Below are 23,922 nucleotides of genomic sequence, written 5' to 3' on the forward strand. Positions count from 1 at the left end.
TTGGTTTTATTGCTTGAGTACCCTGCTGACTTAAGCATCGGAGTGGCCACGCCGGACTCCCCTCGTGCGCCCATTCACGTGGTTATTTTCTTGTTCACAGATCCTTCAAGGAGCTCGAGAAATTACAATCCAAGTCCAGCGTCTAACTCCTATTTCCTTCCATATCTTGATAGTTTACCCGGCAGAGTTCCTAACCCGACTCGTCCGTTTCGCCCGGGTTGCATCATTGGCGCCGTCTGTGGGAAATTCTGAGTTCTAAGACGTTGATATGGCTCCTACCAGAAGAACAGCAAATCAAGACACTTTTCGAGTTCAGGGAGAAAACAACACTCATGTTCAGGGAGAAAACAACACTCGTATCTCTGGTGCTGGTGGTCCTCCCCCTAATGGTCCTCAGCCTACCATTCATTTAACCCCCGAGGAGTTACAGAAGATTATAACTGATGCTGTTAAGATGGCCACGACAAAGAAGGCCACTTCTCACCATGCCAGTCATCCCGAGCAACAACGTGAATAGCCGCAAAGGGAAGAGAGAAGGGAAGATGAGGGGGAATCAAGTGCGGGTTCTAAGTCTCCCACTGTTGCGGAAGAATTGGAAGAATTGAGGAAAAAAGTGAAAGTGTTAGAGGGGCATGTTGGTTCTAAAGGCAGCGCTCCAGTTGCAAAAGGTTGCCCATTCTCTGACATCATTGCTCGGGAACCATTACCCGGGCATTTCAAGTCGGCAAAAATCAAGGACTACGATGGGAGTTCTGACCCCGAAGAGCACCTCGCTCGTTTCGAAAACATGGCTATGTTGCATTGTTATGGGGACCAAATTAAATGCAAAGTGTTTCTAACCACTCTGATTGACTCGGCTCAAAGGTGGTTCGAGGGTTTAGCTCCTCAGAGTATTCTTTCTTTCGAAGATTTTCAGAAGGTGTTCTTACATCAATTCAGCAGTAGCAAGAAATATAAAAGAACCGCCTTTAGCCTATTTGAGGTAAAGCAGCGCCCGGAGGAAACTCTAAGAGCTTATATCAAAAGACTCAATCGAGTAGCCTTAGACGTGCCTGCTTGCGCGCCCGAGACGAAAACTACTGCTTTCACGCAAGGATTGCTAGAAAGGGAATTCTTCCGCTCCCTCACCAAAAAACTGCCCGGAGATTTCGAAGATCTTTTGTCCCGGGCAGAAAAGTACATCAATATGGAAGAATCCCAGCACCAGAATAGAGAAGCATTGAAGAGAGCAAGGGGAGACCGGGCTGTCAGGCCTAAGGAAAGAAGTAACAAGAGGAATGGTTCCGGGCATCTTTCTCATGTTCCCCTGAGAAATGCCCGGGGTATGGAGGTTCAAGAATGCAGCTCAGATGTGGCCCCACTCCCTAATCTCACAGTCCGATCGGTCCGATCAGAAAAGGTCGGATATTGCACCCGACATAAAGAGTGCTCCCACAACACGAATGAATGACGATCCCTAAGGAAGGGATTTAAGAAGCATACTGAGCCGGAATCTCGCCCTACTCGGGAGGAGCCCAGGTCGCCGCCCTGGGTATCGCGACGACCTGGACCGAATGTTCCTAGGAGATCGGCTGACATCCCCAGTGGAAGCAGGAGAACAGAAGGGAATTCTCGGGAAGAAAAAAGCAGACAAGTGGAACGAAAAGACCTTCCCCCTGTCCGGGGAGTGATCAAAATGATTTCGGGAGGATCTACTGATGGTGATTCCAACCGAGCCAGGAAAGCAAGGGGTAGAAGAGTGTGCTTAGAAGTTGATGGGAGGGATCGAAGTGAGCCGGTTATTAGTTTTGGCCCGGAAGACCTCAGAGGAGTCAGCCTACCTCATAATGATGCTTTGGTCATTCAGGCCCGGGTCGCTAATTATGACGTGTTGAGAGTTTTTGTGGATAATGGGAGTTCTGTTAATGTTATTTTCAAGGAAGCCCTGGTCCAGATGGATTTACATGAATATCCGCTGGAAGTAGTTGCGACTACTCTGTTCGGCTTTGCCGGTCATGCTGTATACCCTGAAGGGGAAATCACTCTACCCCTAACAATTGGAAGTGGAGATTTGAGGAAGACAGTTATGACAGTTTTCACCATAGTAGATGCCCCATCTTCGTATAACGTAATCCTTGGAAGGCCAGCTATGAACGAGATGAGAGCTGTAGCCTCCACTTATCACCAGAAGATCAAGTTCCCGATACGAGGGCAGGTGGGAGAGGTTAAGGGAGACCAACCCTCCTCCCGGAAATGCTATGGTGAAATAATCCGAGTAGATCAGAAAAGGGCGAGAAGGGAGGACAGGGGAAAGAAAGTGGCTCAGGGAGCAAAGGAGGTAGAAGGGAATTAAGTAAATTTTGTTGCAGAGAACGAGCAAGAGGTGGTCGAAATAAAACCAGGAAAAAGTATTCGAGTGGCCCGAGACCTGGAAGACTCCACCCGTGTAAAACTCCTAGCCTGTTTAAGAGCTAATATCTCTATTTTTGCATGGTCCCAACAGGAACTTGTGGGAATATCACCCAAAGTAGCCGAGCACAAATTAAACATCATCCCTGGATCCCGACCTATAAAACAGAAGAAAAGGCACTTCGGGCCCGAAAAAGACAAAATCATAGAAGAGCAGGTGAAGGAAATGTTGGGAGCCGGCCACATCAGGGAAGTCCAATTTCCCACATGGTTCTCTAATGTGGTCCTTGTTCCTAAAGCCACAGGGAAGTGGAGGATGTGTGTAGATTTCCGGGATCTGAACAAAGCTTGCCCGAAGGATTGTTACCCACTTTCTCGAATCGATCAGTTGGTGGATTCAACTTCCTGCTTTGAGTTACTAAGTTTCATGGATGCATATCAGGGTTATCACCGAATCCCCATGGCCCGAGAAGATCAAGATAAGGCCAGCTTCATCACTTCTGGGGGCACCTTTTGCTATGTGGTCATGCCATTTGGATTAAAGAATGCCGGGGCCACATACCAACGCCTAATGAGTCAAGTCTTCCAAAAGCAGATAGACAGGAATATCGAGGTATATGTGGATGATATCTTGATTAAGACTCGAGAAATGTCTTGTTTTATTGATGATTTGACAGAGACTTTTGCCACGTTGGGAAAGTATGAGATTAAGCTCAACCCGGCCAAATGTGTGTTCGGGGTCAAGAGTGGAAAGTTTCTGGGTTTCATGGTTACAGACAGAGGAATTGAAGTCAACCCGGAAAAGATAAAAGCTGTGATTGACATGCCCTCCCCTCAATCTACTCGGGATGTACAGAAATTAACCGGGAGGATTGCTGCTTTGTCCCGATTCATCTCTCGATCTGCTCACCGGAGCTATCTTTTTTTTCAAGTCCTCAGAAAGGCCCAGAAGTTTGGTTGGAATGAAGGGTGAAAACAGGCTTTCCAAAACTTGAAAAAACACTTATCCGAGTTACCTGTTCTGGTAAAGCCGGAGCCGGGGGAAAAGCTGTGGATTTATTTGTCTGCCACTGAACATGCTGTCAGTTCTGTTCTCATCAAGAAAGAAGGGACACATCAGAGGCCCGTGTATTATGTTAGTCATGCCCTCTGAGGAGCAGAGTTGAAGTATAGTGAAGTGGAAAAAATAGCTCTAGCCCTGGTAATGACTGCCCGAAAATTGAGGCCATACTTTTTGTCTCATCCGATAGTGGTCCTCACCAATTCTCCACTCGGAAGAATAATGACACATTCGGAAGTTTCAGGAAGAATGGTCAAATGGACAATAGAGCTGGGGGAATACGACATTGAGTATCAACCCCAGGCCGCTATCAAAGCTCAGGCTCTGACAGACTTCTTGATAGAAATGATCCAACCGACAGAGGAGGAAGTATGGAGAGTCTTCGTTGATGGCGCTTCAAATCTATCCGGATGCGGAGTTGGAGTGGTCATAGTCGCCCCATTCGGAGAAAAGATAAAATTGGCCCTGAGAATCGATTCCCGGATTACAAATAACGAAACTGAATATGAAGCTGTTTTGTCAGGATTACAAGCCGCCCAAGAAGTTGGAGCCTCCCGAGTAATTATTTACTCCGATTCTCAGTTAGTGGCACAACAAATTAAAGGTGCTTACGAGGCCAAAGATGAAAAAATGCTCAAATACTTGAAACTCATAACAACCCGAGCTGCCACTTTTACCGACTGGAGCATTGAACAAATCCCCCAAGGAGAGAATGGGGAAGCTGATAGTCTGGCCAAGTTAGCCGCTTCTATGTCCGAAGTAAGTACCCGGGAAATCATGTGTTTTACCCGATTGGTACTATCTGTTGATGAGGCATCACCTACCCAAATAACTTCATGGATGACTCCCCTGATTGAATACATAGTCCATGCCAAGCTTTCGATTGACCGAGTTCAGGCTTTAAAGATAAAGAAGCAAGCACCCAGGTTCACTCTATTGAACAACACTCTTTACAGGCGATCATACCTTGGTCCTCTATTGAAATGTGTCTCAGAAAGTGAAGTAGAGTACATCCTCCGGGAAATTCATGAAGGATGCTGTGGAGAACACTTGGGAGGGATGGCCCTGTCTCGGAAAGCCCTATTAGCAGGATTTTGGTGGCCCCGGATGGATCAAGATGCCGTCAGACTAGTCCAAAAATGCCAGGGTTGCCAACACCATTCCAATTTTCACCATCGCCCAACTGCAAGTATGCAACCAATCTCTGCCTCATGCCCTTTTGATCAATGGGGTCTAGATATAGTGGGCCCTCTTCCCATGGCCCGGGCACAAAAAAGATTTCTTCTAGTGGCTATTGATTATTTCTCCAAGTGGGTGGAAGCTGAGCCATTAGCCAGGATTACCAAAGACGAAGTTATGAAATTTCTTTGGAAAAGCATTGTTTGCAGATATTGCATCCCTAGGAAACTAATTTCCGACAATGGAAGACAATTCCAGGGAAAAAAGATCACCTCCTGGTGTCATGAAATGAAGATTATTCAATCCTTCACCTCAGTAGCCTACCCTCAGGCTAATGGCCAGACGGAAGTAACTAACAGGATCCTCGTGCAAGCACTGAAGGTCCGGCTCCATGGGAAAGGAAAAGATTGGGTGGAGGAATTGCCAAGTGTCTTATGGGCTTACCGAACTACTCCTCGATCATCTACTCGGGAAACACCCTATAGCCTTGTCTATGGTTCAGAAGCAGTCCTGCCGGTGGAGATCGGGCAATCTTCTATTCGGATAGAATCCTACCCGAATCACAATGATCAGTCCCGGGCCATTGAACTTGATCTGGTTGAAGAAAGGCGAGACAGAGCTAGCATTCGAATGGAAGCTTATCGTAGCCGGGTAATGAAATCCTATAATAAGAATGTTCGGGCGCGAAACTTTCAGATAGGGGATTTGGTCATGAAAAAGGTGAAACCGGTGGGCGATGTAGGGAAATTGGAAGCAAAATGGGAAGGACCCTTCAAAATAATTCAAAGAGTCAGTTCTGGTGCAGCTTATTATCTTGAAGATTCTCTGGGACAAACTCTCAAGAGGCCATGGAATGCTTTTCATTTAAAGAGATATTATGTGTAGAAAATACTTGTATCTACTGATTTCTACATCAAATAAAAAGATTGTTCGAGAAAGCGTTCAAATATTTCAAAGCCCAGGGACCCGTACCCTGGCCCGGTGGACCCGTACCCCGGTTATACTTTCAAGTCCAGGGACCTATACCCTGGCCCGGTGGACCCGTACCCAGGTTATACTTTCAAGTCCAGGGACCCGTACCCTGGCCCGGTGGACCCGCACCCCGGTTATACTTTCAAGTCCAGGGACCCGTACCCTGGCCCGGTGGACCCGTACCCCGGTTATACTTTCAAATCCAGGGACCCGTACCCTGGCCCGGTGGACCCGCACCCCGGTTATACTTTCAAGTCCAGGGACCCGTACCCCGGCCCGGTGGACCCATACCCCGGTTATACTTTCAAATCCAGGGACCCGTACCCTGGCCCGGTGGACCCGTACCCCGGTTATACTTTCAAGTCCAGGGACCTATACCCTGGCCCAGGGACCCGTACCCTGGTTATCTACCAAGTCCAGAAACCCGTACCTTGGTCACCTATCGATCTTAGTAAAGATTAATGTTGTATCGGTCCCGCAGGTTTTTGTTTTGGAAAAAGAAAATTATCGGTTAATGATTGATGAAATTCAGAGTTAATACAAAGTTTGAGATAATGCGGGCAATATCGGGGAAGCCATTATCAAATGCGATGAAGAGATCTCATTAACAAGGAAGATATTTACAAAGTGCCCGGAACCCGGAAGTAAAATAATAATAATAATAATAATAATAAGCGAGTAAGCAAACAATTTTCTGACCAGGCACACGAGACTAATCGGGACAACGAGTGGACTCTAGCCCGACTAATTAAGGAAGGAGTGATGATGCCCCGAGATATCCCGGGTCATAGATAAATCATGGGACTTCCCGGGTCATGGATAATATCCATGGTTAGTGCCCGGGTCAGGAGAATAAAAGGTTCTGACCATACCAATAAAGTAATCGGATGGATCGGCACCCGAGTCATGAAATTAACCGGGATAACGAGAGGATGGCTGGAAGAACCCACGGAAGGGCCGGTCAATCAGAGGCCAGGCCACGAGAGCACCCGAAACATAACCTCCCTGAGAAGTTATACAATTATGTTCTTATAAGGAATCCCGAGGAATACCTCACCCTGACCACTTCGATATGAGTGAAGTATTTAATGCCGCCGATAAACAGTGTTTATAGCCGATTTATCTCTGACATTATTACAAGTGGCCAATAAATCAAGTGGCATGGATGTGACAAGTGTGCGATTTGACATGTCAGAACAATAGGGTATAATCAGCCACCCTATTATAATTAATGCTCTCACACGAAGAACGAGGTCATCATTGTATCCTCTACTATAAATATCAGGTTCTTTACTTGCATTTACTATCTTTCAGATATTAATTCACATTTAATACTCTCATTTACTACACACCAATCATCACAGCCATCACTTGGCTACATTGGTTTTATTGCTTGAGTACCCTGCTGACTTAAGCATCGGAGTGGCCACGCCGGACTCCCCTCCGACGCCCATTCACGTGGTTATTTTCTTGTTCACAGATCCTTCAAGGAGCTCGAGAAGTTACAATCCAAGTCCAGCGTCTAACTCCTATTTCCTTCCATATCTTGATAGTTTACCCGGCAGAGTTCCTAACCCGACTCGTCCGTTTCGCCCGGATTACATCAACGGATAACAGAAAATTGTAGAGGAAAAAACGACTTAAAATGGTCGATCACTTGTCGCATTTCCATCACTAAAATGTTGTGGAAATTAAACAATTTGCTTCAAGTATGATATAATCGAGTGATTCCATTCAAAACGACAAGGCTATGTACCCATTTTCCCCCTAAAAACCAAAATTTCTGGTTTGTGCTAATGAGTTAAAGCTTATCGTGTGTTATATTGGACTTACAGATATATATTTACTGCCTGCTGACTACGACAATTGCACTAGGCTGCGCCCCAAGCATTAATTGACGGCAAGCTAAGATCAGACATTAAATTGTCACACATTATTTTATTATTATTACCAATTGGATTTACGATACATTAATGTCCGTACGTACATTGTTATGTTATTTATAATAATAATAAAAATAATAAATATTATTGTTACCTATTGATATAATATCGTTCATTAATTGAATGGATGCATTCCCTTCTTTATAAATACAATCCATCTCATTAATGTTGATGACTACACATGACCTAATTTATCTCGTCATGCTTATGAATCTTTGGCTTCCCACGGAAGAAATGAAAATTCTGAAAACGTCTGCCAAAACCATGACCAAGTTAAGTGATTTTAAAAAAAAATATTTAAACCACTTTATAAATTATCCTAGAGCGTAAAAATTATAAATATAAATGAGTTGTTTGTCAGCTTATAAGTTTTTTTTCACCGTTCGCTTACACATCAACTCAATAAGTCGAGACATTAGGAGCGTTGGGAAACATAATGGCTGTGGCCATAGTTATCAATTATAACTAAACGTGCATGCATTATTTACCAAGGTTGCCTCATTGATTATATATCATAAGTAGACCCGACAGCCAGTACTGCTGCTGTGCATATAATTCTACCACCATAATGGTGCATCACCATATTTAAGAGGTTACTATAGTATGGTAAATCTTTATATATATATATATATATAGTTTACCTTTTGAATTAAGTTTTCACAAAAAAAATAAATTAATTAAATTGCAGTTTCGGTGTTGTAAATTGATTCTTATTTTCACAGTTGGTTCATTTTCAAGAAATATTGTTGTGACCAATTTTTTTTTTATATAAAAAATATTATATGTTAAAAACACCGTTTAAAAGCTGAAAGCATCCCCACGGCGACCCCACCCAGTATTCCAAGGCTATAAATATCATCTTCCTGGATATCATTTCACACATCATCCATAATCCGAAGAATCCTCGGACGCACACGTTCCACTTTTTCCTGCTCCTATACCTCTTCTTCTACTTGCCTTTTCACGCACTACTCCTTGCCTTTTTTCAGCTGCTTTTATCTGGGCTTTTGCACACTGTTAATTATCGAAAAGCAATTGAAAAGAGGAGAATTAATATAGTAACAATCATGCAATGCCAATCGGAATCACAAAGATACTACTCATCCTCCTCTCGTGGAGGCGGCGGCGGCAATGCCTCATCTGAGCCAATGGAGACGGTGTTGAAGCTGGCCTCCGGTAGCGCGGTGGTGGTGTTCAGCGTCAGCACGTGCTGTATGTGCCATGCAGTGAAAAGGCTGTTTAGTGGTATGGGAGTAAGCCCTACGGTTTACGAGATCGATCAAGATCCTAAGGGCAAAGAGATTGAGAAGGCCCTCGCACGGTTGCTCGGAGGCAGCTCCGCCGTGCCGGTGGTTTTTATCGGCGGCAAACTCATCGGAGCAATGGACAGAGTTATGGCTTCACATATCAATGGCACTTTGGTCCCACTCCTTAAGGAAGCTGGAGCACTATGGCTTTAATGAATCATTTCTGTTATTTACAACGTAATTTTGTCTATGTCACTTTTTCAATCAAGTTAAAAAAAAAAAGTTAGTGTTGTTTCTAATGACTGCTTAGGTCTTGTATTTGGGAGTTAGTATCAGTACCTGTACAGAGGAAGGAGTTGTTCGGTTCCTCCATGTTATGGATGAACTTATAACTCCAGCATGAGGCACTCCTTTGGTACAGAACGAGGCGTATCACGTATTCTGAAACTTATTGGTTTTTATGTCTCATTTTTTTCGGAATTAAGCCAATTCATTGTTCAACTTAACTGATAGATTATATAATACTGCGTACATAAGATAAAGGCCACTTTTGAATTTGTTGGGCTCAATTTGAACAACAAATGTTTCTTGATAAAGAACCTCAAATGAGAAAGAAAGCTGAGACTGGAACCGACATATATATAATTTTCCTGGCTGTGATTAATATTCATATAATAGCCAGGCATGGGCCGGTGCCACTCAATGCTATGCTTTCTTTGAGAATAGACCCAATTTGCTGCATTTACTGGGCCGCATCGCAAGTCGATGTGTTAAAACATGTTTTTTTCCTAAACTAGTATAGAAGGGAACTGATTTTGTTATATATATATATATATATATATTTATTTATAATATATTTCTTGCGTGTGTGCATGAATGTAATGATATTAATTCAATCATCTACTATGGGATCGATTCTTGGAAAAGAAACGAGTGTTCTAGACCAATAAATTGAGAGTATTTTGTATTACATGGTTCTTTTTCTACTTTCACATTTAATTATTACCTATGTTTTTTTAAAAAAAAGGTGATCCACACGTGAAGTAATAATTAATAAGAGATGGTATTTTTTCATGATTATTTATTGATACCCTCGGGATAGTCCGGGTTGTGCTCGAGTCATGGACGATTTTTGTGCTCGGGGCATGGACGACCCAGGATACTGGATGGATGGCCAGAACATGACAAGTCGGCAGGAAGGGTTCATCAGGAGCCGGGCGAGTGAATGACCGGGACGTCTCCTCCCCGAGCCACCGGACGCCCGAGCTCTCGTTCAAGCTCTCGGGAACTTTCTACCCGGGCCACCTCGATATGAGCACCGCACTCGAGTATACTAGCAGAATAGGATGTGGGCGACTGTCTCATCTCTGATATCGATCCAAGTGGTTGACTGAATCAGACAGGCAGGATGTGACTAGTATATGATTTGACATGTCAGAATATATGGTATGCTCAGCCGTCCTACTATAATTAGTAGGTAGCACGGAGAATGAGGTCATCATTACTTCTCCTACTATAAATACCAGGTTCTCTCTTTACATTTACATTCATTCATTCACACCAATATCACAACCATCACTTGGTTACATTGGTTCTTGGCTTGAATCATTCACTGACTTAAGCATCGGAGTGGCCACGCCAGACACCCCTCCGGTGCCCATTCACGAGTTCATCTCCCTGTCTGCAGGTCACAGTGGATGCAATAGCTCATAGATCCATCTACCTTGCTCATTTTCCTGAACAACATTATTCATTCGATCCGGTGGAGCACCCGACCCTACTTACTCATTTCACCAGGATCGCATCATTTATGATTCGAGTTATGGTTAAATATTTGCAGTTTCTGAATTGATCTCGGATATAAAAAAAAATCAACTAGCAAGAGCTTGACAACACACGACTTTTTCTATCCAAAGTGCATCTGAGAGATACGGAAAATATGAAAGTTTGAAATATGAATGAAAGGTTGTGAATGGATTTTTTTTATAAGGAAATGCCATAAATTGTTTAAGTTCATTACCCTCACATAAATAAATATTTATATGACGAGGTTTGCTTCGAAATGAGATGATTTCCCCATTTGGATTAATAGAAATCTCTTTGTATTATTACTGAGTATGACATAATTTACAGAGATGTGTTTCCACTTTTTCTATCAGTCATGGGTTTCGTAGGCAACGGTTCTATCTTGGAATTCGTGTGATACGTATGTATCTTGCACACAAGGCTCAACTATAGCTGAAATTAAGTATCAAAACTGTTGCACACAATTTTGAAAGGTATGGCAAGTTGGTTAAAGTATTGGCCATTTCGGGCAACGTTTATTGATACTCACGGAAAATTTTAGGGTCTGTTTTAGCAAGTGTCACTAGTCCAGACACAGGTTTTGAAATTACCCTGAACCTGAAATCACGAATAAGATCGTTAGAAGGGGGCCGGGAGGATGTCCCGGCGTAGCCCCTCCGACGCTCAAGTCAGAGACTGAGGATATATGGAGGGAGTAGCTAAGGGTGTTGCTGAAAACAATATCTTGAATCAGCAAGTGTTACTAGTCCAGCCGCAGGTTTTGAAATTACCCCGAGCCTGAAATCACGAATAAGATCGTTAGAATGGAGCCGGGAGGTTGTCCCGGCGTAGCCCCTCCGACGCTCAAGTCAGAGACTGAGGATATATGAGAAGAGCAGCTAAGGGTGCTACTGAAAACAATATCTTGAATCCCCTAACTGAATACTCAAACCTGATATTTATAGGAGAATACATGGGCACTTGATGAGCTTGTCTTCCATTTGAAATAGGGATGAGTCAGGAGTAGTGGACTCATCCATGAGATATCATTTATCCTTCAATATTCATTCATATTACCATATGGTTAATGTCCGTAACTATTTTTCATCCAATGACTATATAAAAAAAACCACGTTTATTTTTTCACGTAATTTAATATGTGAGTGCATGTGAAGAAATAACCTTTGGATGAAGGGTGTATTGTTACCCACAGGGTAGGATCGATCTTTAGTATGAACTGGATTTGGAGGCTAGAAAAGCTCGCCAGACAACTCTCACCTTTATATTGAATAGAAAATGGAATAATTTAGAGTTGGAAAGTCGGTCCACCATGTACTTATTAGATTAGAATAATTTCGAGATAACAAATCCAATAAATACATAAATATATATATATAAATAAAATATATCACTCTTGAGTTTAATATATTGGACGATTGCAACCGCTGGTCTTCGATGTGTAATGAATAAATCTTCAAAGAAATACAATATCTTTCTATACACATTGATTACGCGCTTACATAATCTACCAACTCGAGCACATCAAGAAAGCAAAAACAAAATAAATTATCTTGATACATAAGCTAGCTACTGTTGAATTAATACAATAATATATAATTTATCTAAAGCCACGTATAATAAATTTTACTAGAAATTTCATTTTTTTTATCTAATTTTAATCTTGTGTATTTATTTTTTCAATAGTTGAAAATTTGTATCATATGGCATATGACGAATGTGTGATTTCATAATTTCTTCTACATGACCAGTTAGGTTCTAATATCAGACATCCGAGACATTATTCATCCAAAAAAATATATACGTTAATGTCACCTCTAATTTCAAATTCAAAAATTGTGTTAGGAACTGACTAAACACAATGAACTTAAATAAAATAAAATATAATTTGATTGCACCAGTATATATACATACATACATACATACATACATACATATATATATATATATATATATAAAAGTTTATATGTGAGGAAATCTTGAGAAATTGAATTTAATATTTAATTTTAAATTTTCAGAATTTCATAAAAAAATTTGAAAGAGAAAATTTATATATATTTTTCCCCAACACGCACTTTAATAATTTTCATGAAATTATAAAGTATGTAGAGATAATATGAGAAGTTGCATAGGCAATGGAACCTAGCGTTGACCTTTTCCTCGTGTTTCTAACTCAAAATTAACGTTCAGAATTATCCAAAAAATAAAAAAATCGATGTTCAGATAATAATAAAGTAAACTAAGTCCGCCATTAACGAATACTTGACAACTGCTGAATATTAAATGATGTATAGCACAAGTTAAAATATTAATTAGTATTATTAATCCATATTAATTAATTATATCCTCTGCATGCCTTGTATATTCCTTACACTTTGACTATATATATACACACACACAGAGAGAGAGAGCTCAGCCCATTACAAAGGCCAACAGCCAGGGAAAAGAAGCACTTCTCGTGAAGCCTGCTGTTCCCTACCCTTCAGAGCCAGCTTCTTTTCCAAAGCATTAATTGTTATTCTGCACTACAAATTTGTTAACCGTTCACCTTTTCTCTTCTTTTTGTTTCATATATGTTGGGATTTTCTATGCACGATCATGAGTAATACAATGAGGCCAAGGATGAAGGTTATGTTCAATTTAGTTTATGACAGAGGTTGATCACTTTCCTTAAGTTTTCATCAGTTGTTTTATCGTGTACTTGACTGAGAAATAGCTAAGTTCTATCGTGTTTGTTTTTTTCTTGGATATATATACACGAGAACATATGGAATATCGTGATAGTCCTAGAGGTGGCAAGGGTAAGAGAGGGCTTATCTCCAAAACATGGGAGAGATGCAAATCCTTCAGTGGCGGCATTGCAAGAAAGGGTGGCTATTCGAATGGTACTGCTCTAACGGTGAAGAGCAAATCTTGGCCACGAAATCTGATTTTCGACTTCCCGAATCAAGGAAAATTCAACGAAAAAAAATCCTATAAAGTGGCTCCCGACGGATGCTTCTCTATCTACGTTGGATCCCAAAAACAGAGGTTCGTGATCAGAACTGAGTACGTGAATCATCCCCTTTTCAGGACTCTACTCGAAGAAGCTGAATCCGAGTACGGGTTCAGCAGCGACGGGCCTTTGGTTCTTCCTTGCAAAGTTGAGCATTTCATCCAAGTATTAGTGGAGATGGATAGGGAAGGGACGATTGAGAAAAGTCATGGGTGCAACTTTGTTACGAGGAGTCACACCCAATATCACATCCTCACGCCACCAAGATTAGTTCCTCATCAATAATTTATTTTTAGTGGCATGTTGTCCCTTTCGTGATGTTACTATTCTTACATGATCATAATTGAAATCATGTAACATATTCTATCTATTGGTCGCAACTGTGCGTATGTTGATGTCACATTTTTAATAATATTATCATGTAATCTATAAATAATATATGTGTGATATATAAATCAATCTTTTTTTTTTTTGTTATAAAATCTGTCCTTATTAGTAGACTTTTTGAGGTGTTTAATTTCCATCGTACGCGTGACCAACTTGACATTTATCATATATTCTCAAATGGAGAAATTTACCATAAGAGACAAAGTAATTTATATAAAGAAAACCAAAATGTAGTCAATTAAAAAAAATAAATGACACATGATTCTTGATAATAATATAATATAATAATAGGAGCTGATCAAAATAAGCTCACTTTAGCTTTATGTACCAAATAGGCGATTGTTTTTTTTTAAAAAAAATAATAATTATTCCATCAATATGTCAAATCCATCTGTACAACTCCTTAAAAAATAATGGCATTGAATCCTTCAATATGTAGCCTCTGTTTAGTTTGAATGCATATACAATCCAGCATTGTTCTCGATTGTCGACTAAGTAGCACATGGTTGGCTAGAATAAACTTACATTCTAGTAGACACTTAGATTTTGAGAATGCAACTCCGTTGTTTCTCGGGTCATACATAAAAAACGATCTTTGGGTGGTTTAATATAATTGTTGTTGAGGGAAACGAGAATAATTTCGAAATATTGATTATGGATGAATTGATGTTACAATTATAAATTACAATACGATTAAAAATAAAATAAATTAGACTTCATATAATGTTTGCACCAATGTATACTGATTCTACAAAGTTAAAAGAAAATGAAATCAAACTGAGACTTGTACTATACTACAATTTCTTTAAAACATATTCGTCTTCTCTTACAGTGCTCTATTTTCATTATGGACGATTGTTTCACATAATACATTGGTGATATCACAACAACTTAGCACAGAGTCTGATACAACATCCAGGCCAAAAGAACAAAATCCAGGCCAAAAGATTTTTCAACTTTATTTTTTTTTTGGCTTAATTGCTATTACATTGAGCTTAAACAAGTCATAACTAACATAACTCTTTCCAACAAACATTCCACATTTTGACAAAACAATTTGTCTCACTAAAAAACAATACGAAAGTTGTTTTTCTTCAAAATCGAACCAGACATCAAATTTTTCCGAATTTCTAGACCAGACAACATATTGTTGAGAGTCAATTTTTTTCCCAGAATTCATTTTCCAGATCAATTTTCCTTGACCTTCCCATGTATACCTCTTCACCATTCTCGATTTTTTCAAGATTCGAAAACCTTATCGGAGACACACGGTGAGTGCCACCAGTATCAAGATCACTCCTGTGGGTTTGAACCCACCAAGTTTACTTCAAAAATAATATCACATGGATTCATATTATAAAGTTCTTGAAACATGGCCTCAATCATATTTATCTCTATTTTTTATTTAGTTTCTTGCATTCAGAAGCTCTATGACCCGGACTGCCACAATTGAAGCATTTCCCTGAAATTTTTTTCTTGAATGCATTTTCTTGGGTCCCAACTTGACACTGATACCATCTGACTCAGTCAATTCCTTGACTTTCAAGCTTTGTCTATGCTCGACGATTTTGGATTTAGCCACAGAATGATTGAAAAACATTATCTCAGATACCTTTTTTTTCCTATACGAAGTCTAACATCCAGTTATTCCACATTTATATCTTTTCGTTTATGTTTCAGATAATTATTGAAATTATTCCAAGCCGGAGACAGTTTTTCAATGATGGTTGTCATTTGAAAAGTTTCACTCAACATGCCTTCTACATGAATATCATGCAATATCACTTGGAGTTTATGACCTCACTGATCACTATTTTGGAGTCAAGCATTTTATAGTCCAAGAATTGGGCGATGATAAATTTTTTTGACCACGGCATCCTCGGTTTCATATTTCTGATCCAGAGATTCCCACAAATCTCAAGCCTTTTTCTTTTTACTGTACACTTTATATAGTGAATCAGCCAAAGCATTCATTACATAATTTCAACACAAGAAACCTGAATGGTGTCATGCATCACTAGCAATAAGATTCTCCGCCTTCAACAAGGTTGGGAGCATCCTCAGTCAGAAACCTTGGCATGTTCAAGGTAGTGAGATAAAATAACATCTTCTGCTGCAACCTCTTGAAATTCAACCCATCGAATTTCTCTGGTTCTTCATCATGGTTCACTGGCATTGCAACAGCAGAAGCAGTGACCTCAGACTTAAAGAGAATGACTTTTGGCTCATTCGAACCAATAATCATATTCGAAACACAAATCATGTGATGAATACTTCAAAACAGAATATGTTTTATGATTATTGAGGGAAATGATGATAGTTTTGAAATATTGATTATGGATGAACTGTTGTTACAATTTTAAATTACAATACGATTAATAATAAAATAAATTAGACTTCATATAATATTTGAACCAATGTATATCGATGTTGCAGAGATAAAGTTAAAAGAAAACGAAATCAAAATTGAGGCCTGTAATATGTTAGAGTTTTCTTAAAACATATTCATCCCCTCCTCCAGTGCTTCGAGATTTACTGTAGGAGATTGTTTGATACTTGCGAACTGAAAAATATCTTTATTTTATCACCATTTAGAATAAATAATATTGAATGAAAACGTCATTTAATATTTCAGAAAAGATTATTTGACATTTTAGTAAATCAAATGTTATTTAATATTTCAGAAAATATTATTTGACATTTCAAAAAATCAAATTTCATTTGCCCTTGTAAAGATTATTTGACCTTCCAGAATATCAAAGATTATCTGACGGTCATCTGACAATTCAAAAAGCTAAATATTATTTGAAACTCACTTTATATATACATATCATTTAGTTAAAATTGAAATTATCCAAAGCACATTATGTGAGCTAATTAATTTTTCATTCACTGTATATAAAAAAAAAATCAACAATTGGATCATCTTTAAAAAAAATCATTAAATTCAATGTCTGTCTTGAGAAGCATTTCCTGGTATGTGCCACATGATTTGCACTCGTTGACACAAACTGGATACTAGAAATAGGAAAAAAGCCACACATACATATTATTTTCAAGACTCTTTCTTGAAAATTTTAATTATATCGATAATTTATAACTCATCTGATATCAAAATCTAAAATTTGATACGAGGCCTTGGAGCTTTAATCATAACAAAGAGCTCTAATCATAACAAATCCTCTCCACTTAATTTTATTATTATTATTATTATTATAATTAACATATCTCATTTTTTTTAGATTACACCGGAGAATATGAGAAACTTCCAGCATATTATCTTTGGAACTATAGTGGTTGATAGATCACATCCAACGTGATAATCATTTTAATGCCGTGCACCAAAATTTGCAATGATATAAACAATCAGATAATCAAACAAAGTTAGCTTTTGGTCCACATGACCTTGGGGCAATATTTATTTCATTCCTTTTGTGCTGCTAGAATAATTCGAAGAAGTCGAATATGAATCAATAATGATCGGAATAAATTCAGTTGCAATAATTAAATTACGACAAAAACTTGTGTAAGACGGTTTCACGGGTCGTATTTTGTGAGACGGATCTCTTATTTGGATCATCCATGAAAAAGTATTACTTTTTATTATAAGAATATACTTTTATTGTAAATATCGGTAGGGTTGACACGTCTCACATATAAAAATTCATGAAATCATCTCACAAGAGAGCTACTCTTAAATTATTCAACCTTACGAAGAGCCAACAATAAAGTCACCTCGATTAGAAAACCTTGGATTACCTCTTAAGATCAACCAAATAATTCACATTTCAAATAAATGTCGTCGTGCTACAATTGACTTTACTCCAAGTTAAACACACATGTTTAAATCCCAAAAATTTGATTTGGTTTTATGCTTGGCACGCCAACCTTGATCCAATTTGAAAAGAGTGTTACCAAAATCCAAAAACGTTTAATTATCGAAAAAACAATCATTACCTTCTATAAAATAAATATTTTATCACAATTTAAAAATAATGAGAGACTCTTGAATCCAATTACTCACTTGCATATTTGAACCAAACACGAGATGATCATTAAATTTTTTGGCCCATCCAATAACAAGATTGAAAATGACTGTTTTAGCAAAAATTATAGTTGATAGTAACATACTAACGTGGATACATATTATAATTAACTAGCAGAATGCTTGAATTCAATTTGAAAAATGGTGGAATCCAAACATGAAAATATGTTAGTGTCAATGCTTGAAAACATAGGTGAAAATATGCTCAATATATAATAATGATGTCTCGATGTTTGAAAAATCAACCAAGTATATATCCGACTCATAAAAATCACATAAATCATATTGCACATATAACTACTCAAATTGAAAATAATTATTATTATGCAAGATGCATGGATCTCTTATTTGTCAGAGATTGTGTCCTACCTTAATCTTAAAAAGAAAATTTGATGAGACGGGGCTACTGCTTAAGTGGTCTCACCCGCTTTCATCATGTAAGTGGCTCAAGTTCGAGCCTCCCTCCTCATAGTTTAGGAGTTATAAAAAAAATAAAAATAAAATTGATTATAGCTTTTTTCAAAATTCTAAGTAATTAGGAATCTGAAATGTGGACACATATTATAATTAACTAGAAGAAGTTGAATGGTTGGAGTAGATTTTGATCGAGAAATGCTAGTAGGGAATTATCAGAGAATTTGTCTTGCAATTTGTACTAGAGTTTCTCTAAATTTTAATTATTATTAATTATAAATTAAGAACAACTATAATAGTATTGATGTTAATATCCATAGAATTAGTAATCAAAATATTAATAACAATAAAATTTATTTAATAATTATTTTTATTGGATAGTAATCGATTTATATAATTTTATACGAATGCATGTTTGAAATATTATAAAATATAATTTGCTTTTTTAAAGACATTCGAATAAATTTAAAAAATAAATTGAGGATACTCAATTTTTTTAAAAACGAAATATAAATTGTCAAACAAAATTTTTTTTTTGATAATTTGTATAAAATCGGTCAAATACCGTCTTGTTGAATAAATTTATATTTTGTAAAGAACAAAGAAACTAATGCTAAGTACGTTGTTAATTGAAAATTTCAAAAGATCAAAACAAATTTTTTTATAGTTAAAATTTTGAATAAATAAATAGTAATACAGAAGTAGATTTTTTTTTTTAATGAAATCCTATCAATTATTTCTCGTCATCTCCGTCACTCATCACGTTTCCTCCTTTCCCCAAAATACTACCACTGTCTACAAACCCTCCTCCCCTAACAATGGCGGCTTATTGCTCATCTCTGGTAAGTTTACTATTCTGAAACTTAATTTTCTCCAATTTTATTATTAATTATCTGCTTCGTATTCAATTTTTGCTTTTGATTTTTTGGATTTAATTTCAGTCTGCCATTAGCTCGGTTTCAGCCCCGAGAAGTATCTCATCGCCAAGATCAGTGCTTCGGAATTCAGCTGCATTGTCATCGTTTTCATCTTCACACACTTTCGCCGGTTCTTTGAGCCTCTTTTCGTCGTTTCAAAACCGCCCGGTCCAGAGAGCTGTATTTACTCCGTTATCGGTTCGGGCTATGGCTGAGGTATGTCTTTTGCTGTCTTCAATGATGTGTTAGCGTATTATTGTTGGCTCCTTAATTGTTCCTTCAGATATTGGTGGATTAATCGGTTTATCCCTGGATTATGTCTCTTTGGATGAGCTTTTTGTTGGTGTAAAAAAGTGACTTTTGTCAGTATGAATTACCTTTTGAAATTATTTGACCACTGATGTTGACGATTGAACCATTTTGTGTTTGGATTAGTGATATGTTAAGAAACTAAAGTTGGAAAAATACATTTTATTTAAAAACTTGTATCTGCACGTATGCCATTCAAGGGTACCAGTTAATGCATCTGTTTACTCATGTTTGACATTTGTTTATGCTTATTGCTTGTGAAACAACTTAGGAAATGAATACATTGATAATGAATTCTACTCAAGTAGTAGTTTAACTTCTTATTTAAACTCTCTTTGGAATATGAATTTAAAACAGAATGCAAAAAGTTATCTGCTGGTGTTTAATTGTGATTTGCTACAATAGTTTAGAATTTTACTTGATTCTGAGAAGATATTGGTTTGACCTCAGTTCATAAGTTAGCAACTTGTCATTTCATTTGTAGCGGTGAAACTATTTGCATGATCAGTAATAAATTTTTTACCCATCTGTTTTTAAGAAGTGAACATCGACATAGGCTGACCAAATGAATTTATTTTTTATTTCTGCGTAGATATGATACCTATTGTCCCAAATCTTAAAAATTAAAGATTTAAAATAAATTTATAATGGGCTGCAATTGACTTCTATAGAAATTTGGGTTAATCATTTCCGTAAAGCGATGACAAATACGAAGTAGTTGCTATAGGGGCCCATTGTGCAGTCATGCAGGCGCGAGTTCGGGCTATGGGCGTGACAGAATGTTATCAGAGCCGGTCACAGGCATGGAACACCGAGAAATAAGTGTTATGCGGGGCAAAGTGCTACGTGCATGGGAGCCATCTCTTGAATTTGCGGGGCAAAGTGCTACATGACGGGAGTCACCTCTTGAACCTGTAGGAGCCACCTTTAGATTTTCGGCTCTGGTGGATCGAGTGGTTAGGCTGCGACAAGGACGTCGCGTTCTGAAAGAGGGGTGATTGTGATGCCTCTTGTCCACATTTTAAAAATTAAATATTTAAAATGAGTTTATAATGAGCTGCAATTGACTTCTATAGAAACTTGGGTTGATCATTTTCGTAAAGCGAGGACGAATACGAAGTAGTTGCTATAGGGGTCCATTGTGCAGTCACGCAGGCGTGGGCCCGGGCTCGGGGCGTGACAGTAGAAGTAACCTTCTTCCTTTTTGGTAGTTGGAATGAATATTTCTCTTCAAATGAATTAGCGTTGGGGGTTGATAATGCATACATAATGTGCTGTTTAATCATCTATGTAAACTAATTGAGCAACAATGGAACCTTAAAAGTTTAAAATAATTTCTTTCACCTTCTCTTCTCGGCCAAACTAAATTTTCCATGCATTTCAATTTACGATTTGCTGATTTTACTCTTTGCACAGGAAACTGCATTGCAGTCAAAGGTGACCAGCAAGGTGTATTTTGATATAAGCATTGGGAACCCAGTGGGGAAGTTTGTTGGAAAAATTGTGATTGGTTTGTATGGTGATGATGTTCCTCAAACTGCTGAAAATTTCCGTGCTCTGTGCACAGGTGCTTGTACTTAATCTGCTTGTGATTACATTAGTGATGAACATTTTACAAATTTTTGTAAACATTATATGAAACAGGGGAGAAAGGATTTGGCTTCAAAGACTCAACTTTCCACCGTGTTATCAAGGATTTCATGATTCAAGGAGGTGATTTCGACAAAGGAAATGTAAGCTACTGCTCTTTGCAATACTAGTTTAAGATTGATATTTATCGGTAAGGTCCTGTTATGCATATGATCTGGCTATCAGCGCTCAAATCCTTGCTTAGAAATTCAAAATCCAAATATGCTAATCACGGAAAACACTTGATGTGCTGTCTAAAATTTGCTCGAGGAATATGAGGAAATGTATACATGTTTCTTGCAAAAACTTTATAAGAATATTTTTAAATGCTAGTGTCCTTGTGCGCCTCTTTTGACTTCAATTTTGGTAGAACTGTAACTCCAGATGATATGAATTTGAAAATCTTGTTGTTTATTGGTCTGGGCAAAAAAATTCTTCTTGTTTGCTTCTAGTTTCTTGCTCAAAGTTAGTTAATTGCTTTTTGGCTGCATGTGCATCATTGAGCTAGTATATCGATTCATTTTATAAAGCTCAATGGACACCTTCAAATACACGTTAATTTCTGGACATTAAACTCTTCCCTAATGTTAATGTAAATGCACAGTGCGAACAATCCAGCAATTTCTGATCTGCTTTTTTTTTCCCGTTACTTGGACCACTAGTAGACTTAAGTTTGATGTTTTCGCCAGGCACAGCATTTTCTTTTGTTTTTTTAGAAAATTTTAAAGTATTAGTACTGATTCCATCAATATATGCGTATCAATGTTTTCAGGGTACTGGTGGCAAAAGCATTTATGGTCGCACATTTAAAGACGAAAACTTCAAATGTGAGTTTGTCCTTTTCCTTTTATTATTCTCTTGTCTGGAGCAGTTATCATTACCGTGGCTAAAATACAAGAAAAATTCCATAATATTTGCAGTGGTTCACACTGGACCTGGAATTGTTAGCATGGCAAATGCTGGTCCCAATACCAATGGAAGCCAATTCTTCATTTGCACTGTCAAGGTATGTAGCACCGTGATAAAACCTTGTGCAGAGCATACAATTAAAGTGTGGTGCAAAAGCCTTAAATGCAGTTAAAGTTTTGGTGCAAACCTTTTCTTAGCAATCAAATTTTATTAGACCCAACTTCACTAATTAACTTTGGCCGCTCCTTTTTAATAGACTTAGCCTGAACATCCAAGATTATTAGTATGCGCATCCCAAGACACCGGTTTGACCTCAAACTGTGTTCTCAACTTGAGGGGTGAAATTATCCACTTACTGGTTACATCATCAGTGTCATTGAAGGCAATCATCATTTTTTGTTACATGTCGAGTCATTTGAATTCTAGTTCATCATTTTTGCAATCCATGTCGACGAAGAGAAATATGAATGTTCATTATCCTCTCCTCTGGCTCCTCTTCTCTTCTCTTCTCTTCTCTGCTATCATTCTCCCCAAATATCTTATCAGTTCTTAAATTTCTCTCATCTCTCTTTCTTCCAAATATCTGGAGTAAACACTCACTTGTAGAATTATTCATGTGTTACAAATCCGGACCGTATCAGAGTTGGGGATTGATCCATGGAAAAGAAAAATTGGAACTTCTTTCTGCGTAATTAGGTCTCTGGTTTTTCTTTGCCTCTCTTTCTTCAAAATTTCTGGAACAAAGACTCACTCGTAGAAGTGCTCATGTGTTAAAAATTTGGATCGTATCAGAGTTAAAGGTTCGACACATGAAAAACAAAATTAGGAACTTCTTTCTTCATAATTACGTCCGTGGTCTTGCTTTGCCTCTTGAAAAACAAAGTAACTGTTCTTGAGCTAAGTGTGTTGTAAAACCAGAAGTTCCTACCTGCATCAACCCCCTGGTCACAGAAAGAAGATTGACGTGGAAATTAAAATTATTTGGTAGAAAAAGTGTTGTTTTTCTTGGAACTACGAGTTTATGCATATCTTTTAAATTTTTTATGTTGGTTGGAACACAGACACCTTGGCTGGATCAAAGGCATGTTGTGTTTGGACAAGTTTTGGAGGGAATGGATATTGTGAAGATGATTGAGTCACAGGAAACCGACAGAGGTGATCGGCCTAAAAAGAGGGTCATTATAAGCGATTGTGGAGAACTTCCCGTGGCTTGAAAATGATAAAAAGTATTACATATCATATCAGCAAGTTATCAATTTTTACCATTTTAACCTTTGAGGTCAGGTTCCTGATATAGAGAGGACCTGTCGAGGCTGTCTAATCACTCGTTTCGGTATCTTTTTTGGTTTGGGAAGACACAAATACTGTACTTCATGACACAAATTTTCAAGACGAACCCCTGGCAAAATGTGTAACTTTGGATGTTAAACTGCTGTTATTGTTACGATGATCTTTCTTGTATTGTTTCGCTGTTAAGAGTAATTTGGTGAATTTATTCTGAAACTCTATCATAATACAAGAATTTGAATCTGTTGACCATAATCTCATAATCAAATATTGACTGGCGAACTTACTACTGTTGTGCTCGAATGATCTTTGATCTTTTCACATGTGAAACATCATACATTGTGTGATGTTATTTCGGAATGATAGTTTTTTTAAAAAAATAATTTCGAGTGAATATTTCTAAAATGATTACATAATGACAGGACGTAATTTTATGTA

At 38.1% G+C, this 23,922-nt stretch overlaps 4 protein-coding genes across 4 annotated transcripts; all 4 read left to right on the plus strand.

The window, feature by feature from the left end:
- The first annotated feature begins 268 nt into the window (after positions 1 to 268).
- On the plus strand, positions 269 to 3,361 carry LOC142532435 (uncharacterized). The gene is made up of 4 exons (XM_075638735.1): positions 269 to 448; positions 518 to 1,399; positions 1,466 to 2,317; positions 2,483 to 3,361. The coding sequence occupies exons 1-4, from the start codon at positions 269 to 271 to the stop codon at positions 3,359 to 3,361; spliced, it is 2,793 nt and encodes a 930-aa protein (XP_075494850.1).
- A 5,080-nt stretch (positions 3,362 to 8,441) lies between these two features.
- On the plus strand, positions 8,442 to 9,212 carry LOC142533285 (glutaredoxin-C1-like). Its single transcript, XM_075639997.1, has one exon. The coding sequence runs from the start codon at positions 8,610 to 8,612 to the stop codon at positions 9,000 to 9,002; it is 393 nt and encodes a 130-aa protein (XP_075496112.1). The 5' UTR covers positions 8,442 to 8,609; the 3' UTR covers positions 9,003 to 9,212.
- A 4,147-nt stretch (positions 9,213 to 13,359) lies between these two features.
- Positions 13,360 to 13,872, plus strand: LOC142532436 (auxin-responsive protein SAUR32-like). The gene has a single exon (XM_075638736.1). It carries the CDS (start codon positions 13,360 to 13,362, stop codon positions 13,870 to 13,872), a length of 513 nt encoding a protein of 170 aa, XP_075494851.1.
- A 5,264-nt stretch (positions 13,873 to 19,136) lies between these two features.
- On the plus strand, positions 19,137 to 23,733 carry LOC142533236 (photosynthetic NDH subunit of lumenal location 5, chloroplastic). Its single transcript, XM_075639925.1, has 7 exons — positions 19,137 to 19,275; positions 19,375 to 19,566; positions 21,076 to 21,226; positions 21,304 to 21,392; positions 22,061 to 22,115; positions 22,209 to 22,294; positions 23,259 to 23,733. The coding sequence occupies exons 1-7, from the start codon at positions 19,252 to 19,254 to the stop codon at positions 23,409 to 23,411; spliced, it is 750 nt and encodes a 249-aa protein (XP_075496040.1). The 5' UTR covers positions 19,137 to 19,251; the 3' UTR covers positions 23,412 to 23,733.
- The last annotated feature ends 189 nt before the right edge of the window (positions 23,734 to 23,922 follow it).

Source organism: Primulina tabacum, chromosome 18 (assembly GCF_025594145.1).
Source record: "Primulina tabacum isolate GXHZ01 chromosome 18, ASM2559414v2, whole genome shotgun sequence".
NCBI lineage: Eukaryota > Viridiplantae > Streptophyta > Magnoliopsida > Lamiales > Gesneriaceae > Primulina > Primulina tabacum.

What these genes read in the sequence shown, in the direction of transcription:
- LOC142532435 (XM_075638735.1), top strand. Translation starts at nt 269, where the DNA reads ATGGCTCCTACCAGAAGAACAGCAAATCAAGACACTTTTCGAGTTCAG. An exon ending in GATCGGTCCGATCAGAAAAG is followed by an intron (nt 1,400 to 1,465) that starts GTCGGATATTGC and finishes TCCCTAAGGAAG; the next exon opens with GGATTTAAGAAGCATACTGA. An exon ending in TGGCTCAGGGAGCAAAGGAG is followed by an intron (nt 2,318 to 2,482) that starts GTAGAAGGGAAT and finishes TGGTCCCAACAG; the next exon opens with GAACTTGTGGGAATATCACC.
- LOC142533285 (XM_075639997.1), top strand. Translation starts at nt 8,610, where the DNA reads ATGCAATGCCAATCGGAATCACAAAGATACTACTCATCCTCCTCTCGT.
- LOC142532436 (XM_075638736.1), top strand. Translation starts at nt 13,360, where the DNA reads ATGGAATATCGTGATAGTCCTAGAGGTGGCAAGGGTAAGAGAGGGCTT.
- LOC142533236 (XM_075639925.1), top strand. Translation starts at nt 19,252, where the DNA reads ATGGCGGCTTATTGCTCATCTCTG. An exon ending in GTGATTTCGACAAAGGAAAT is followed by an intron (nt 21,393 to 22,060) that starts GTAAGCTACTGC and finishes CAATGTTTTCAG; the next exon opens with GGTACTGGTGGCAAAAGCAT. An exon ending in TCTTCATTTGCACTGTCAAG is followed by an intron (nt 22,295 to 23,258) that starts GTATGTAGCACC and finishes GTTGGAACACAG; the next exon opens with ACACCTTGGCTGGATCAAAG.